This window comes from Elgaria multicarinata, chromosome 18 (genome assembly GCF_023053635.1).
Source record: "Elgaria multicarinata webbii isolate HBS135686 ecotype San Diego chromosome 18, rElgMul1.1.pri, whole genome shotgun sequence".
NCBI lineage: Eukaryota > Metazoa > Chordata > Lepidosauria > Squamata > Anguidae > Elgaria > Elgaria multicarinata.
Genome location: NC_086188.1, coordinates 16,498,061 through 16,517,726, shown reverse-complemented (window position 1 = coordinate 16,517,726; position 19,666 = coordinate 16,498,061). Strand labels below are relative to the sequence as shown.

Here is a 19,666-nt window from a genome sequence, read left to right as displayed (position 1 = left end):
GCATATGATTACAAAAAAGCCAGAGAATTACCTTTAGATGCTGAGTCACAAAACCAGTATCTAAGTGTTACAAAATATTGCCCAAAGGAAATGCCGCTGAAAAGATACTGTACGAAAGGCAGAACTTAAATCGCACCAAGATTTGAATTACAAACAGAAAGCCATTACAGACCAAAAAGCTCATACATTGATCAAACAAAGGAAGTGCCGTCAATTTGTTTAAAGTCCAATATACCAGGGGTATTGGGCTGGTTCAGACATAATGCTAAACCACAGTTCAGAGAACAAGCAAAATCATAGTTAATGGAGCTGGCTTGTTTCCACATAGTTGTGTGTGCGTGTGTATGTGCGCTTAATTTGCAAATGTAACAATAACAAAAAATGAAAAACAGCCATGAAAAAAGAGGGAAGAGAAAGAAGAAAAAGAACATGACATAAACATACCAATACACAATAATAATTTACAACAGCATTAATAAAATAAGAAAATAAAAAGGGGGAAAGGATTTGACACTTCTATTTCAAATAGAAGCAGTTCGTATATCTGAACAAGCATCCATATGAAATTGATGAGTATAGGAGATACGTTTCGATGTTTGCACATAGCTAATGTAAACCTCAGTTCAGGGTCTGGGGAATATGCTAAATTGCAGTTAAACTAAACTGGAAGCTTCTAATTTCCTCCTCACAGCCACACCGGAGGAGAAGTGGGAGCCCAGGTAGACTCTATTATGTGCAGTATAGTGCAGAGGGTACATGTAAACATGTGAATTGATGCTGCCACAGGGAATTGAGGATGATCATAAGATAACCTGATGAATGGCTAAGGTGCATGATTTGGGCAATCGTATCTTGGATGGAGGTGAGGGGAACGGCAGGGCATGAACCAGACTTTTGGCTAAGAGATCATAGGGGAAAGAATGGGTTTTTACAATGGAAAAACAGGAGGCACGCGACTTGACTCAACAGAGCGACTGAGATAGCTGGAAACTGAAGAAAGCCAAAGCCTGGTTGGTGAAATTATCAATTGTTATGGACAGTAACAGGAGAAATGAAGGCTATCAGAAGTATATATAAGCAGCATATAGGGGATTACTGAAAGCCATGGGATTTGAAACCACCCCAGGACAGCATGGGGAGACACAACAGCAGCAGGGTGGGAGCAGCTCCTTTCAGGAAACACTGAATATATGATATGACATTCCTGGAAACAGTGGAAGATTATCTCAAAAGCAGCAACACAAGTCAAGGAGGACGAAACACAGACCTTTTGAGGTCATCAGCAAAGTAATTTTAATGAGGACAAGTTTTACAAAGCACAGGAGGAAGAAGCCAGATTTCAGAGCGTCCAAAGGAATTAGAAGAGGGAAAACTGAGGCAGAGAGAGTTGACACCAATTTTCGGGAGCGTGGAGATGGTAGTAAGAGGAGCTGGCCAAAGCCAGGAGATGTTCTTCGATCTCGACTACTAGCTACAAATTTGACTCTTTTTTTGTTTTGACTAAGTACTTCATTGTTGGAACTTCACCAACTTTAGCTTGAGTCAATCACTCTGGCTGGGACCATTCGCCCTTTAGAAAAGGCATTAAATATATTGACAACAAAAGAGGTGTGCGTCTGCGGTGGGGGCAGGGGGGATAATACTTACTGTTCCTTCATTTCTACATAATCCTCCTCCTCATGCTTCGCCAGGTCAGTTTCGCTCGCATCTTCAGTATCTGGGCAACATGAACATCAGCACAGCGTTACAGCAGCATTTTTCGTAGGCATTTCCCACCCACCCTCCAGCTGGCACAAATTGACCTGCCTGAAAGCAGAAGTGCCCACTCTTTTTACCCTTTAGAATGTAAAAGAAAGAAAAAAAAAACGCTTAATGAAATGCTTCTATCCTCCTGGTTTTGTAAGACATTTACAGTGCAATGTTATTTGTGTTTATCCAGATGTAAGGTTCAATTGGGCTTACTCCATAGCAAGTGTGTGTAAGAGTGTAGCCTTAGATTGAAACAAACACAGGCTGCTATCCTACTTACCTGAGAAAAAATCGCATGGAACACAGTGGGACTTACTTCTGAGTAAATAAACATAGGATTTGTACTGTTATTTACCTAGAAATGTCTCTTACAGACTGCATCCTGCTAAGGGTCCTGAACCCAACTAAGTGTCGCACTGTTCCGTTGCTTTACACTTCATTTATTTATCTATATTTAATTATGGTTGTAAAAGAACAACTTTGCCAGTCCTTGATATATAGTTAATCAAGTCCTGAAATTATGAAAGTACGAATTTGACATGCTATAGTTCCTACCAGACTTCTCAAGGGTGATTTTTTTAAAAACAACAACAGCTGCTTCTGTCTATTTCCTTCTGATGGTCATTCCATATCATCAGCATCCTTATTGTCTTCAACACAACACTCTTAAAAAATCCACAGGTCTCTGTTAGCCACCTCCAAACTTCCAGGACTTTCAGAGATATTTTAGCCTCGACCTCTTTAGCTAGCCTTCACGTTACCACCATTTCTTAATCAAACTGAACCTGTAATAAATGTTACTGGTATTACTGGGCTGGGGGCATGTTCCTCTCAATCAGTGCCTCCTCAAGCATCCTGGAAAGGAAGGACAGAAACGTCTTAAATTCAGTAAGATAAGGGCACAGCTTGTGGCAGTGAGTTCCACAAATTAATTATGCATTATATGAAAAAGTATTTCATTTAAATAAAGTTCACCCAATTCACATAAAGAAGAAAATCTGCAACCCCAAACCAGCATATTTGAATGAAAATCCTATGGAAATCAATTTTACTCCAAGCAAACAGAGACTAAATACGGGTAGGTACCTCCAAATGTTTTGGACTACGACTCTTATAATTCCAGATCATTGGCTACGCTGGCTGGGGCTGATGGGAATTGTAGTTTAAAATATCCAGAGAGCACCAGGTTGTCTACCACTGGACTATAGACTGGGCTGAAATATTTCTTTCCTGATACTCTCTCCTATGTCATTTCCCCCTGGTTCCTTTTAAAAGCCATCTATGCTGCATGTTACAGCAGCAAGTCTCAGAAGTTCAATTAAATGTCGTGAAAAGAAACACTTCCATTAGCTAAAGTATTTTTTCACAAGGACAACCATAATTAAATATAGATAAATAAATGAAGTGTAAAGCAACGGAACAGTGTAGCACTTAGTTGGGTTCAAGACCCATAGCAGGATGCAGTCTGTAAGAGACATTTCTAGGTCAATAACAGTACAATGCTATGTTTATTTACTCAGAAGTAAGTCCCACTGTGTTCCATGCAATTTTTTCTCAGGTAAATGTGTATAGGATAGTAGCCTGTGTTTGTTTCAATCTAAGGCTACACTCTTACACACACTTGCTATGGCGTAAGCCCAACCGAACCTTACATCTGGATAAACACAAATAACATTGCACTGTAAATGTCTTACAAAACCAGGAGGATAGAAGCATTTCATTAAGTGTTTTTGTGGAAGCTAAAAAAAAATTTCAATCAGCCACAAAGCTCACCTTGAGCCAATCACTATCTAGTTCATCCTAACTTACCTCACAGGGCAATTGTGAGGATAAAAGGCAAGGGCATGGGGAAAGAGAGAAGAACCATCCGCTCCTTATAATAGTAAAAGCAAAATATAAATGTAACGAAAGGTAACATAATTCTAAAACAACCTTCGTCAACCTGGGGCGCTCCAAATGTGTTAGACTACAACTCCCAGAATGCCCCAGGCTGGGGCATTCTGGGAGATGCAGTCCAACACATCTGGAGCGCCCCAGGTTGAGGAAGGCTGTTCTAAACCAACTTTTAGTTCATTGCCCACTGACTAAAGAATGGCCTGAAAAGGTCTCAGTCCAAAGTTCCTTTTCTAAACTACAGATGTTCTAGGGAAACCCTTACTGCCAATTACTCCAGTTATGCTCACAACAATAATAATAATAATTAAAAAATGTATTTCTTATCCGCCTCTCCCTTCGGATTGACTAGGCTTATTTTGAATATACATTTGAGCTACCCTAGAAATGTTACTGACAGTATTTCATGCATGTCATGGCCATTTAACCCCCATGGGCTTCCATTTGTTTTCTCCTCTATACACATGCAAATTGTATGCATATGCTTTGCTCACTGAGGTTAACACTTCAAGCATCTGGTGAAGTGGGCTCTACTCCACAACAATTTAGGCAACACAAAAATGGTCTACCAAGGTACCATGTGAGCCTTTCCACTTTTTGCTGAAACGGACTACCATGGCGGCCTTTCTGGGAGGTCTCTTCGCTGCCATTCCTCACCCCAAAACTGCCCATGATGCTTCTTTTTCACAGCTCTGAAACAGATGTGTTGCTCCTCTGTCTTCCTGCCTGTTTGCCCATCCCACCGCCTGCTATGAATCAGGAGTATCCCTCCAGATGTTTTGGCCTACAATTTCTATCAGCCACAGCATTTCATTAAGTGCCCATGGTGACGGATGGCAAACATTATAGGACCAAACTTCTGGAGGGCTACAATTTGCTGATATACATAGACACATTATTACTATTATTATTAATAATAATACATTTATATACCACCCCATAGCCAAAGCTCTCCAGGCAGTTTACACATGACTTGGAACCAGAATTAAACCCCTTTGAACACAACGGAGCTTACTGTTGAGTAAACACTGCACAGAACAGTTTGATGAGGCCGCTACCCTGAATGGATGTTTACTTGGGAGTAAGCCCACAGAAAGCACTAGGATTTACTTCGGAGAACACAGGATGGAGCTGCCACCTTGCATGCACAGATTTACTCAGGGGCAAGCCCCAACACACCAGAGCGGCAAGCAGGGCTGGCATCAAGTGTAGGTATGGTTGGCACCCGCTGAACGGCCCACACCCAGTGGGGGCGGGCACTGACAAGATCCCCCTGGACCTACGCCGCTTCATCATTGTAACTGCCAGTTCACAGGCCTCTCGCTCTAGCCCAGACACCAGTGATGGGGAGAAGAAGATGCCACTTTTTACTTGCTCATGGTCTCTCTCTACCTACCAAGCAAGCCAGTGGTAGCAATGATGAGAAAGAAGATGGGGTGCAATATTAGCTGACAATGGCGGGAAGAACGTACACCCGAGTGACCACATGGAAAAGAGGACAGGGCTTCTGTATCTTTAACAGTTGCATAGAAAAGGGGGGTTTCACTAGGTGCCATTGGTATGCATGCAGCACCTGGTGTAATCCCCTCTTCCTCATAACAGTTAAAGCTGCAGGAGCCCTGCCCTCTTTTGTATCTGGTCACTCTAGTATAGCTGCATGTCTACAAATAACACCCGCTGAAATTCCCTTTTCTATATAACTGTTAAAGGTACAAGAGCCCTGTCCAACTTTCCATATGGTCACCCTAAGGTGGACTCCCTGAGGGAGGAGGCCCCCCGGAGGGTGTTTGCCAAGTGCCCGCAAAAACCAGGAACCGGAGCTGTTGGCAAGGCTGCCACATTACACATGTGTAGTAACCCATGTTAGTCCTACTTAGAGTGGACCCATTGAAATGAATGGGAGTTAAGTTAACCAGGACTAATTTAACCCCCATTCATTTCAGTGGGGTCTACTCTAAATAGGACTAACATTTACGCAGGAGCAAGCCCCATTGAACATCATAGGACTTGCTCCCTCATCAAGGACACTCACTACTGCTTTACACAGCCACTTATGCTGCTCATCAGGGTCCACCGCCCCACTTGGGAATAATCCAACGTAAATCCAACTGAGAGTAGACCCACTGATATAAAAGGGACTTAAACTAGCCATGACTAACTCAACCCCAGGTCCTCTCAGTTCTATAAAACCTGGACAATAAGACCTTTTATCTCCTTGTGCCTCCCTCACCTTGAGACTGGACATCAGGAAAAACTTCCTGACTGTTAGAGCAGTACGACAACGGAACCAGTGACCTAGGGAGGTTGTGGTCTCTCCCACACTAGAGGCCTTCAAGAGGCAGCTGGACAACCATCTGCCAGGGATGCTTTAGGGTGGATTCCTGCATTGAGCAGGGGGTTGGACTCGATGGCCTTGTAGGCCCCTTCGAACTCTGCTATTCTATGATTCTATGAAGGTCTGGCAACAATCACACTTGTCTGTGTGATATGATGTTACCTGTTTGTTTACTTACCTCGTTGTATATTCACTGTTTTATAGACATGGACAATTTTTTTACCACCTTTATACATTAATGAAGATTTTCATTTATTTATTTATTAAAAAAGATTAACTCTATTTATTTATTACATTTTTATACCGCCCAATAGCCGAAGCTCTCTGGGCGGTCCACAAAAACTCAAGCCCCATATAAATTTTAACTTGGTGTTTTAAATTTGTAATTTTGCATTGCTGCTGTTTTTATCTGGTTGAGCTTTTAAATTGTATTTTATATTATGGTTTTATACTGTTGTTTTTTACTTTGAATGTTTTTAATTTTTGTGAACCACCCAGAGAGCTCCTGCTATTGGGCGGTATGGAAATGTAAGAAATAAATAAATATATAAATAAGTAGGGTGACCATATGAAAAGGATGCCAGGGCTCCAGCAGGTGTCATTTGTATGCATGTAGCACCTGATGAAATCCCCTCTTCATCACAACAGTTAAAGCTGCAGGTGCCCTGCCCCTCTTTTAAATCCAGTCACTCTAGTATAGCTCCTGCAGCTTTAACTGTTGTGATGAAGAGGGGATTTCATCAGGTGCTACATGCATACAAATGACACCTGCTGAAATTTCCTTTTCAATACAACTGTTAAAGATACAGGAGCCCGGTCCTCCTTTTCATATGGTCACCCTATGTAAGCCACTTTGGGTTCTTTGTAAGAGGAAAAAAGGTAGGAGGGCTCCTGTATCTTTAACAGTTGTATTGAAAAGGAAATTTCAGCAGGTGTCATTTGTATATGTGGGGAACCTGGTGAAATTCCCTCTTCATCACAACAGTTAAAGCTGCCCTCTTTTAAATCCGGTCACTCTAGTATAGCTCCTGCAGCTTTATCTGTTGTGATGAAGAGGGAATTTCACCAGGTTCCCCATATATACAAATGGCACCTAGTGAAACCCCCCCTTTTCTATGCAGCTGTTAAAGATACAGGAGCCCTGTCCTCCTTTGCACAGGGTCACCCTAACGCAGCCTTCCTCAACCTGGGGCGCTCCAGAGGTGTTGGACTGCACCTCCCAGAATGCCCCAGCCTGGCTGGGGCATTCTGGGAGTTGTAGTCCAACACCTCTGGAGCGCCCCAGGTTGAGGAAGGCTGCCCTAAAGTAAGACCTTTGTTGGGCTCGGGAGCCAGCCCCGTCGCACGCAAAGGGCCTTACTCGCGAGTCGGCGAGGGCCAGGGCTGCTTTGGGGCGCCCCGCCTAGCCCAGCTCACCCTCGTCGGAGTCCCGCGCGCGGCCGCTGCGCTCGCCATCCTCCTCGTCGGCGGGGCTGTCCAGCTCCTCCTCCTCCTCGAAGCTCTCGGCGGCGGCGGCGGCTGCAGCCGCGGCGGCGATGGCGGCGGCGGGGCCGGTCCCAGGGGGCAGCGCCGTGGGGGCGGGCGGCGGGGGGCCCGTCGGCAGCGCGGGAGACACCAGCGCGGCGACGCTCATGGCCGAGGCGAGAACGACGGCTGCCGCCGCCTCAGCGACGGTCCTTTCTCCCCTCAGGCAGCCGCCCCGCGCAAGCCAGCGAGCGTCCCGCCTCCCGTGCGCAGGCGCGCGACCCACTTCCGGGTCCTGGTGCGCGCGCGCACACACACATTGGCGCTGCGTGGGTGGCTTGGTCTGCCTTGTGCCCCGTCCGCCCCTGTCTCGCTTTGGCCCACGGTGCTACCCGTAGCCGTCTGATAAACCGCGGCGCCACCCTACGGCCGCCACCGTAGACTTATACGACAGACTCATACGCTCAGTAGGTGTTTCCAGGTTTCGTTTGGAAGCTGCGCTTTAGCTAGCCCTCCCCCTCTCTCGGCTCAGTCCCACGCGTGTCTACTCGGAAGTAAGGCAGCTAGTTTGTGTTCAGTGAAGGGCGTAAGATAGGGTGACCATATGAAAAGGAGGACCGGGCTCCTGTATCTTGTAAGCCTATGCGGCAGGGTCTTGCTATTTACTGTGTTATCTGTACAGCACCATGTACATCGATGGTGCTATATAAATAAATAATAATAATAATAATAAGAAAAGGGAATTTCTGCAGGAGTTATTTATATGTATGGTAGGGTGACCCTATGAAAAGGAGGACTGGGCTCCTGTATCTTTAACAGTTGCATAGAAAAGGGAATTTCTGCAGGAGTTATTTATATGTATGGTAGGGTGACCCTATGAAAAGGAAGACAGGGCTCCTGTATCTTTAACAGTTGCATAGAAAAGGGAATTTCAGCAGGTGTCAATTGAAGTTCCTTTTTCATCACAACAGTTAAAGCTGCAGAAGCCCTGCCCTCTTTTGTATCTGGCCACTCTGTTATAGCTAGGGTAGCTTTAACTGTTGTGATGAAGAGGGAATTTCACCCACTTCAATTGACACCTGCTGAAATTTCCTTTTCTACATTACTGTTAAAGACACAGGAGCCCTGTCCTCCTTTTCATATGGTCACCCTATGTAAGAGCAAGGCTAGATCGACACCACGGCTTTATATCGTTACTGAAGAGCACTGATCATTGCTGGGGCACGTTACACATTCCATATGCCGCTTTCATAGTGTGATGCCCTGCTTTTTATTCCACGTAATCCAAAATACCGCAACAAATGTGTCCTACGAGGTATAAATGCGCAAGAGAGATATAGTGCTACTATAACATTGTTATCTTTTCGGCGCTAGGTCAAGACTTTTCTCTTCTCTCAGGCATTTTAACAGCATTTAACCTTAAGTTTGTTTTTAATGGACCCCAGAATTGTTGTTTTTAAATAAATACTGTTTTTAGACTTTTTTATGGTTTTTAAATTTTGTATATTTTTAATGTTTACCATTTTTAATTTTATACTGTTTTTTATGGTTTTTAAATTTTGAATACTTTTAATGTTTACCATTTTTAATTGTTGTAAACCGCCCAGAGAGCTTCGGCTGTGGGGCGGTATATAAATGTAATAAAATAAATAAATAATAGGATTCTAATGACTTGACACATGGTGTCGATCTGTAAGTACTTCTGAGTATAGAATGGTGTTATTAACCTCTGCATTAAATTGTTACAAACTGTACTCCCCCCTCACACATTTCTTTGTCATTTGACACCACTGTTTACATCCCTCCCTCCCTTCTAAACTGTGGCTGAGTTGGAAAGACACGCTAATCAACGGTTGTTTTCCATTTTGTTCCTATTACCCCACCCCACCCCTACCCCGGTTGATTAGCGTGTCATCCGAACTCAGCCATATTTTCCCCTCCCAACTCTGCATCTGATGAATTGTTCCTCTACTCCACAAAAGCTCTTGCCATAATAAATGAGTAAGGGCGCAATTCTACGCATGTTTATAGGGGGCGGGGGCGGGAAACCTCCTACAACTCCCAGCATTCCCATGCTGGCTGGGGAATGCTGGGAGTTGTAGGATTTTTTAAACACACATAAGATTGCACCCTAGATAAAGTGCCACAAGACTCTTGATTATGTTTGCCCGTATTTAGGGTGGACGGAGGGGGAATCATGGTATTAGCATAGATTGCATTTTTGCTTGTTTCTTGCAGGCGACATAAAACCTGAGACGAAAAGAACATGAACCCTTTCTTTGCTACTGTGTTTATTTTCTATGGACAGTTCCCACTTCCGCCCGGAGGAGAGTGAGTTGGGGGAAAGAATATTTAATTTCGCCAGAAGTTTCATCTCTAGACAAGTGCCACGGTGACTCTAGATTTCAAATCTCTATGAATCTACTTGTCGAAATTGATACCCACAAAGGCGCTGAACGCCTTCAATGGGGGCCTGAGAGTCTACAATTCAGAAACAGGGGATTGGGCTGGATTTGAACACCGGTTCGAATCTAGTGGCCGTTCTGAAGACAACCCCTATGAAGGTTTCTCCTCCCTCAATTGTCTCCCCCAGCAGCCATTCCAGCAGGCTGGGGATGCGAGGAAGAGCAGGACCATTCCACCAGCCCTGATGAAAGACTAGATACTTCTCTCCCCAGCCCCCTGCCCTCTTCCCTCCCTGTTCCTTTTTCCTTGTGTGTGGTGACTTTTTAGATTGCAAGTATGCTGGCAGGGACTGTCTTCTTTTACAGATTATTCGTAAGCTGCTCTGTGAGCCATTTTGACTGAGGATCAGCATGAAAATACTCTAAATAAATACGAGTAAATAATTCACTTTAAGCACTAACATCTAAATAGCAATAAGACAAAGGGCAATCTAATAAGAAACTCAAGGAAAGAGAAGAGAGGAACAAGCCTTCCTTCTTCTCACATTCCTTCTTCCTCTCTGGCCTTCCTTCTTCTCACATCAGTCCGTTGGTTTCTGTTCACCACTCTGCCGCAAAGATCATCTTCTTGGCTCGCCGCTCCGACCATGTTACTCCGCTTCTGAAATCTCTTCATTGGCTTCCAATTCACTTCAGAATCCAATATAAACTTCTCCTGTTAACCTTCAAAGCTTTTCACGGTCTAGCTCCTGCCTATCTCTCCTCTCTCATCTCACACTATTGCCCCGCTCGTGCTCTTCAGTCCTCTGATGCCATGCTTCTCGCCTGCCCAAGGGTCTCTACTTCCCTTGCTCGGCTTCGTCCGTTTTCGTCTGCTGCCCCTTACGCCTGGAACGCTCTTCCAGAATATTTGAGAACTACAAGTTCAATCGCAGCTTTTAAAGCTCAACTAAAAACTTTTCTTTCTCCTAAAGCTTTTAAAACTTGATGTTGTGCAGACTTCTACTGTTACTTTCTACTGTTAGTTTTTCCCTACCCTGTGCCTGCTTACCCTTCCCTGTACCTGTTGGCATTCTCTTCCCCTCCTTATTGTTTTACTATGATTTTATTAGATTGTAAGCCTATGCGGCAGGGTCTTGCTATTTACTGTTTTACTCTGTACAGCACCATGTACATTGATGGTGCTATATAAATAAATAAATAAATAATAATAATAATAATAATAATAATAAGCCGTTTCACAGGTTAGACAACAGCCGAGCTAGTGTTTCCTGTGGCAAAGTCATTTGCACAGATGGAAGATATTTTTCTGTTTTGTGCATGTTTACTGTAGTTGGATTCAGGCTTTGCAGGAGTAAACATTGCACAGGATTGGTTTGCATGGCTGCCCTAATCGGCACACTTCCTTGGGAGTGTTTCTCACCCCACCAGGTTCCAGTGTTAGTGTTAGGATTAATAATAACTTATTTGAGCTACGAACATATACAGATGCCTAGTAGTTCAGAGGTATGTTCTTTAGATTGGTCATAGGTTTTGAAGGCAAGACAATTTTAAACTGGAGATGTCAGGCATTGAATATGATCACACTTATATGGGTTATGCACCATGTACATTGATGGTGCTATATAAATAAATAATAATAATAATATTAATGCAAACACACACAATTTTAAGAAAGTAACACACCAATGAAAAAATACAGTTTATTTCTCCTCTCCTAGCCTAGGTAGCATTCGCAGGGCAATTTAAGGAATACCCAAAATGAATACATAACTAGCAAGTTGCCATTGAGACGAGCTTGTAGACATCAAGGAATCTTGGGGAAAATGTAATGTATCTGCCCACTCTGCACTAAGTGGCACACTCCACCCCTTTGAAGGATCAGTGAGGGATGACAGGATTGGAGGTCGGGTATTGCCCACATTAATTACAGTCCCAAGGGCAGGATTTGCCTTCTCTCATAGGAATGAATTGCAACACTCCCACTTATATAGAAGGAAAAAATAAAATAAAGAGAAGTCTACAGGGATATCATTAGGATGTGTGCACGCGAAGGGATATACCTGTTTGCTGCCCTGGCTAACTCCTATCATGGAGACTTGGGGCCAAACTACACACGATGTTAAACACATATGTTGAAGTGTTGTGATGATTGTTTTTTCGTTCATTTTCATCAGGACTGCAGGGTAGCCCTTTCCTTTATGGATAGCAACAACAAAATGCATTGGAGACTGGTGGCTCCAATGTCAATGGGACAGTGGATTAGCTCTGGATTTCATCAGAAGCAATCATAACTGTAAAGCAGCTAGCCAAGTTCCAATGTCAGTGGAGTGGTTGGATAGCTCCTTTAGTATTCTGACTGGTTCTAGGTGACCATATGGAAAGGAATACAGGGCTCCTGTAGCTTTAATTGTTGAATTGAAAAGGGAATTTCAGCAGGGGTCATTTGTATGCTTGCAGCACCTGGTGAAATTCCCTCTTCGTCACAGCAGTTAAAGCTGCCCTCTTGACCAGATACAAAAGAGGGCAGGGCTCCTGCATCATTAACTGTTGTGATGAAGAGGGAATTTCAAATGACACCTGCTGAAATTCCCTTTTCTATACAACTGCTAAAGACACAGGAGCACTGTCCTCCTTTCCATATGGTCACCCTAGACTCTGATTGAAACCCAAAGCGGATTCACAGCCCCACTGACACCGGAGCCACCAGCCTCTACTAACAAAATTATTCCACCACCACCAAAATGAGGCTGCTGAATTTTTTTTTAAAAAAAATGCTTTGGGTAACTACAACCAGAATGTTTTTGTATTCAACTCAGTTCAGCTCTGATACTGACATTCTCCCAGCATTTTAACAGTCTATAAATAAATTTTAACTTGGTGTTTTAAATTTGTAATTTTGCATTGCTGCTGTTTTTATCTGGTTGAGCTTTTATATTGTATTTTATATTATGGTTTTATACTGTTGTTTTATACTTTGAATGTTTTTAATTTTTGTGAACCGCCCAGAGAGCTCCTGCTATTGGGTGGTATAGAAATGTATTAAATAAATAAATAAATAAATAAATAAATAAAAACTATTAAATTCAGATTATGTAGGGTGACCCTATGGAAAGGAGGACAGGGCTCCTGTATCTTTAACAGTTGCATAGAAAAGGGAATTTCAGCAGGTGTCATTTGTATATATGGAAAACCTGGTGAAATTCCCTCTTCATCACAACAGATAAAGCTGCAGGAGCAATCCTAGAGTGACCAGATTTAAAAGAGGGCAGGGCCCCTGCAGCTTTAACTGTTGTGACGAAGAGGAAATTTCACCAGGTTCTGGTGAAATATACAAAAATATATACAAATGACACCTTCTGAAATTACCTTTTCAATATAACTGTTAAAGATACAGGAGCCCTGTCCTCCTTTTCATATGGTCACCCTAGATTATGGTCAGAGGCACCCTTGTTCTTTCATTCTAAGCGGATGTTCTTTGCACCTGCTTCTGATAGGCCATCTGAGGGCTCGGGAGGGGGGGCGGGGTTTAGATCTGACAGGTCCGCCCAGCACCGCTAGTCTAAACCTTCGCTGTCTGCTTTGCTATGCAGCCCGATTGCCCCGCCTCCTGGCGAGGGTGGGGGCCGATTTTCCAGCATTCCATTGGAACGCGGAAGTATACCTGCAGCCCCATTGGCTCTCCGTAAGTCCTGCTCCGCCCTCTTTCTCATTTCCCCCCCCCTCCCCGGAGTTGAGTCAGGCCAGAGAATCGAGTACCGGCCTATCCTCTCGCTCCAAGTCCGGCGACGACGCCCAGGCTCACCCCGAGGTTGGCCAGGCCGGAGCGCCGAGCGCCGATGCGGTCGAACGCGATTGGCCGCGCCTGGCGAGCACCGAGCCGCACCTCAGGGCGAAGCGGCAGCGGGCGAGTCGGAGTGCGCGTGGCCCCTTCCCCACCCTTCCCCGTCACCTGCCTTGCCTCCCCTCAGGCTGGGGGCCGACCCGGTAGCGGCTCTCGGGGCTGGACAGCGCCGAAGAACTTTTCCCAGTCCGGAGTCGGGTGAGGAGTACTTCTTCTTCGGGCTGCTGAGGTGGAAAGTGGCGGGGGGGGGGGAGGGGGGGCTGTTGTCTCTGTCTTTCCCCTCAGGCGTTGGTGCAAATGGAAAAGCGGGGTGGGTGGGTCGGTTGAAGGAGTCTGACGGGGCGGGAGGAGGGAACGATGGTGGAGGGGGAGAAGGAGCGAATCTCTGGCCGAGCTTCAGGTAGGAGGAGAAGCTGAGGAAGGGGGCACAGGGTGGGGAAGCGCCCTGGGAGCTGACCTCCCCTCCCTCACACCTCGTGGGAAGTAAGTCTGAGGGAAGGAGCGAATGACTCGGAGAGGGGGGAACCAGAGGCACATTTGAGGGGAAATAGAGGTAGCAATTGCGAGGGAAGAACCGGGGAGTGGGGGTGGGGGTAGGGTGGGGAGCCAGAAGCAGATTTTGGAGGAAATAGAAGCAAATGGAGGCAAAGGCAAACCTGAGGGGAGGGAGCCAGTTGCGAGGAAGCCAACACGGAGGGAGGGCATGAGTGACAGGTCAGAGGTGATCCCTCTCTCTGTGGAGCAGAATCATGAAGATTCAGGGGAGACATGAGAGCACTCTTCAAATACTTGGAAGGTTGTCACACAGAGGAGGGCCAGGATCTCTTCTCGATCCTCCCAGAGTGCAGGACACGGAATAACGGGCTCAAGTTAAAGGAAGCCAGATTCCAGCTGGACATCAGGAAAAACTTCCTGACTGTTAGAGCAGTACGACAATGGAATCAGTTACCTAGGGAGGTTGTGGGCTCTCCCACCCTAGAGGCCTTCAAGAGGCAGCTGGACAACCATCTGTCAGGGATGCTTTAGGGTGGATTCCTGCATTGAGCAGGGGGTTGGACTCGATGGCCTTGTAGGTCCCTTCCAACTCTGCTATTCTATGATTCTATGAAGATGGGGCAGATGAGGAGGGGGCGAGAGAGAAGTCGGGGGAGGTACGTGTGGGTCAGGGTGTAAGGAAAGCCAAAAGAGGGCAGGAAGCCAGTTGAGGGAAGACTTCTTCCTCCAAAGCTGGGTGAAAAGGGAATTGAGGGGGAAGTGTAGGGAGGACCAATTCAAGGTTTGGGAGTTAGGAGAAACACACACCCCTCCAATGTTGAGGTTGGAGGTCAGGGACACTAATGGAGTGGGGAGAGTTTGGAAGGAAGGCACAGAGGCGAGGGGGGAACCCCTAGTGTAAATGAGGGGGTGCAGAAACTTGGTGGGGGGCAAGCCAGATGCGAGGAAAACTCCTGGCAGTGATATTGAGACGGGGAGGACCTGGAGGGAGGCTGAGGGGAGAAACAGATTTTGGGGGAGGCATCTGACGGAACAGAGAAGTGGGAAGCATCTTGGAGACAAAGAGGTAGATATAGGGAACCTTCTTTCCCCACCCCAGTGTTAAGTGAGAAGGACACAGGGTTGGCGAAGGGCGTTGAGGGGTGATGGAGATGGGGGGTGGGCTGAGGGGAGTGGAGAGGTGTGAGGAAAGGAAAAGATTTGGAAAGAACATTGAGGGACGGGAGAGAGATGTAAGGCCCCCTCCAGCTTGGTTGCTGAGATGCGGATATGGGGGGATCTTTGTAAAGGGGAATGCCAGTGGAAGAAAAGCAACAACAACAACAACAACCAGTGAGGGAAGCATGTGGAGAGAGAGGTGAGAAGTGATACAAGATCAAGGAACAGACCTGTTTTGGGATGGGGGGGATGTAGTAGATGGACTCTTAAATATTGTGAATCAAGCTGTGAAAGGATGCAGGAACAAATAGATAGGTTACCATCAAAATGCCCACATTGAATTGCTAACCTTGGAAAAATAATGCTGGGTAAAGATGTAATCAGCTCTTATCTTTGAGAAGTTTGGATACCAGCAGGATGAAAGGGAGCAGGGGAGAGAACAACCAGTGAAGTTGTGCATGCATGTGGAGGTTAGGGGGAGAAATAAGTGATGATTAGTTGAAAGATCTTCCTGGTTTGCATGGAGAGTAGCAACAGGAAGGCAAAGGTTGGGTTAGTTGGTGGTAGTCGGTAAGGGCAGGAATAAACCTTGGGTGTTCAGTTCGCTTTATCTGCCTTGATAGTTCAGTGAGAGCACTTTTTCAGTCCATAGTCCAACTTTATCTTAGAGGGTAAGTGTAGTAACAGTTTGTTGCTGATGGGTTAGAGGCAAATCTATTTAAATTGGAATTAAACTAGGTAGCATGATCAACTCTAAAGTGTAGACCTTCGCAGGAAGGAAGCAGGGCTTGTTTATCCTCCATGCTACCCCACCATTGGACCATAGCCCATTTGATTATGATGTAAGAGTTCAGTGACATGTTAAAGGTAAGGCAAATAATAGAAATATCAGGATGGAATCCCATGTGGCTTTATTATTATTATTATATTACATTTATATCCTTTCCCCACCCCAGTGTTTTCCCTCAAAGGTGGCATACGTAATCCTCCTTTCCGTTTTATCCTCACAACAACAACCCTGTGAGGTAGGCTGGGCTGAGAGTCTGTGACTGGCCCAAAGCCACCCAGTGAGCTTCCATGGCCAAGTGGGGACTAGAACCTGGATCTCCCAACTCCCAGTCCAACACTGTAGCCACTACACCACACTTTGCACATCTCATTGTTGTATGTGTGTTCAAATAGTTCTATCTACAAACCTTCAGCAGTTCACATTTCTTTGCTAGTGTTGCCTCCTTTTCTCAGTACTATGTATTAAGGTATTTTAGTCTTATATTTAGCTATTTCTGACTTAGTTCTTTTTTCATTTTGGTCCTGGAATCGCCATGGATTACTATTGAGGATTCATAGGCATATGTTTTATTACAATGTAAGTTTAGTGTTCTATGACTTGCAGTGGCAGTACTATAGCTTCATGTTGATTACAACGATCGGTAGGTAGCAGTTATTTGCTGCTTGGTTACTTCTATATCTAAAGCTTACAAAATGCAACCTGTATGCAAGTATTAAGGTACGGTAAGGGTAGAGGATAGCTCCTAAGGAACCCACTCTCTTTTGTTATCCCACTATGTCCGACATAAGTCAAGCAACAAACAAAGAACATTGTTCCCTAAAGTGAGCTATCAAAGTGGCTTGAACAAAGCCACATCCTTATGTCCTTGAGGTCTTCACTCAAAGATGCAGGCAAAGGACCCCATAACCTTGAGTGATCGAGCATCTGTCAGTCTTCTCTCCTTAACTACTTACTTATTTGTTTATATCCTGCCTTTGTCTAAAAGATACCTAAGACAGCAAACAATAAAATCCGATAACTATTCCACAAATATGAAAACAATGTAAGAACAAATAAAAGTAATTAAATTAAAATACAGATTAAAATGGAGAAACAGAGAAAACAGAACAGATCAGCCCAGGAGGCCAATCATCTGTTTAAATAAAGTGGGTTCTGCCTGTTGGTTGAAGGCCATCAACAACGGGACTCAGTGAGCCTCCTTCAGTCGGGAGTTCCAAAGTTGGGCATGGTCACTGAGAAGGCCTTTTCTCAAGTTCCCGTACATCTGGTGCTGGCAGGACAGAGAACAGCCTCTTTTATCTGCAAAATGTTTTGCACATTGGTCATGGGAGTTATTTCAGCTGTTGACTCTTGTGCCAACGTGCAATAAAAAAGAAGTAAGCAAAGGAAACATGTATTAAGGCATGGATTCTGTTGACATTTTTGTTGCTGTTGGATTGGGGAGGAAGATGTTAAAGAGCCCTTTGCCTGTATCTTGGCCCAAGAGGAAGTGAGTCAGTGGGTGGAGTCAGTTGCTGGCCCTCCAGATTTTTCTTAGTTCAAAATACAGCAAAAGTTAAAAATAATTTACTGACCATAGAGGTACAAGGTTCTGTGAGGCACATCCCATCTCTATTATTCCACCTGAAAGTTTGGCTGGAAGGTAGAATAATCAATTGAACTCTCCTATTTCCCTGCTTTCCTGCTTTCCTATCTATGAAATGAATCTGTTGAGAAATTTAAATGGGTGATCTACCAACAATGCAAAACTGCTGACTTACTCAATAGCAAACCAAATAGCACACAAGTCTTGAATCATTCATTTTCAAATACATATACTGCCATTCTGACCCTAATGGCCCACAAAGATACAAAATCAAACCCTTCGTTTTTTAGTGGTGTGTTGCCATAGTTCATCTTACATTATCCTAAATGTTTAATAGATACTTCCATATAGGCGTGCATAAGATTGTAGCCACAATCAAGGTGAATGATACATTCCATTGAACTCAATTGGACTTGCTTTCAAGCCAGCATAGCATAGGATTGCTTTGTAAGTGGCTATTTAGTGGAAATTATTGTTTAGCCATGTGGAACATGTAGGTATTCCATGTAAGTTACATTTGAGTTGTTGGGAAGAGCAGAGTGATTTTTGTATTGGTTGTGTTGGGTGGTAAACCCGTAAATGGTGGAAGTAGTTCCAGATCCTGATGGAGCTTTTAAACCTTTAAAAGTTGCATAGAAGAGTAAATCTTAACCAGATATGGCTTCTCCATCAATCATAGGCTTGAGATGGGCAGCCAAATGTCTTCAACATTTGTTGGGGCCTACAGTGATACTACAGTGGAAGTAGCGTTGTCTGTGTTTACAGCTGGAGCAAAATAGGTGGATTGATTATGTCAACACCTGGTGAAGCAGATACAGAAAATGCAAACACAGTACTCCCCAAGCTACTATTTGCATCAGAGTATCACTTAGATAGTTTCTTCACTGCAGTGGCACAGCCTACAGTTCATTTGTAACTTACTAGTCTTTAGTTCTTGATTAGCATATGAGCAGATCAAAGACTATCTGTGCTTGGTGAAACTTTGCACATAGGGAGTTGAGCCCGAGAGTGAGGCCTGCCAGGGCTACCTAGCGAGCAGGCCTTACAACAGCTTTGTCATATGAGCACATATTTAACTCTTCTGTTTAATCTGCTTTTCACCCAGGTAGGATTGGAAGAGGACACTGACAGGGTCTTTTCAGCTGTGGTGCCCCTCCTCTAGAATGCTCTTCAAAGTGCTCTTAGGATGTTCCCTCCCCTTGTATGCATTCAATTGCCAGCTGAATTGCTTTTCTCCCAGGTGTCTGATCTTCAAGTGTTTATAACTGGATTGATTTTATGTTACTGTTATTTTTTTACGTTATGCATTCATGTCACTATTTTTTAGTTTCTTCTTAATTAGTGTTTTTACTTTAATTTTCTTTGTGTAATGCCTGTGGCACTTCTTAGTTGGAATGGTGACATAACTGTTTTTTATAAAACCCGAAATGTGCTATAGAAATAAAATTTAACACCCAGCATTTATTGCATTAGTACGATGCAGTAACGTCTTCCCAAATCTAAGTGGATTTGGATAGCTGTTCCATACATGTGCACACTTCAGAATCTCTATTTTTTGTGCATGTGACATAGGTATCAGAACCTCCTGAAATTACGTATCTTTTATTTCTACAATTCCTGCAGAGGGAAAAGTGATGGAAGCCATTCTTAGGTTTGTATCAATGAAAACAAATCCTTAAGGGTTTTTTTTTCTAGACCTCCTACTTTCTCTGTGCGGCTACTAAACAGTATATGAGCAGTATAATGGGGGAGATTTTTTTTTAATTATTCGTTTTCATTTATGTAAGTGAAAAGGATTGCATTTCAGTTCAGGAAATATCAAAGGTTTCTTCCTCCTTTCAAAGAAGGAAGCATCTGCGTGAGCTGATGTTGATGATGCCTTTGGTTTAGTTGCTGCTGTTTCTGAACTTGTGTAACTGGTGGTAGCTTATGTACATGTGTGGACAGA

The 19,666-nt window shown here is 44.3% G+C and overlaps 2 protein-coding genes across 3 annotated transcripts in view; one reads left to right on the top strand and one right to left on the bottom strand.

Moving 5' to 3' along the window:
- SUDS3 (SDS3 homolog, SIN3A corepressor complex component) overlaps window positions 1-7,705 on the bottom strand; it is a 43,850-nt gene extending 36,145 nt beyond the window's left edge. Inside the window, exons 1-2 of one of the 2 annotated variants that reach the window (XM_063144214.1) lie at window positions 7,394-7,705; window positions 1,648-1,717 (exon numbers count right to left, since the gene is read on the bottom strand). In XM_063144214.1, the coding sequence (XP_063000284.1) occupies window positions 1,648-1,717; window positions 7,394-7,610 (287 nt within the window). In that variant the 5' untranslated portion in view covers window positions 7,611-7,705. The remainder of the gene's footprint in view (window positions 1-1,647; window positions 1,718-7,393) is intronic. The other variant, XM_063144213.1, reaches the window with a different exon arrangement.
- A 6,087-nt stretch (window positions 7,706-13,792) lies between these two features.
- The window catches only part of TAOK3 (TAO kinase 3), a 134,421-nt gene continuing 128,547 nt past the window's right edge, over window positions 13,793-19,666 (top strand). The window contains exon 1 of the mRNA XM_063144207.1: window positions 13,793-13,888. The gene's annotated coding sequence lies outside the window, so the exon portion shown is untranslated. The remainder of the gene's footprint in view (window positions 13,889-19,666) is intronic.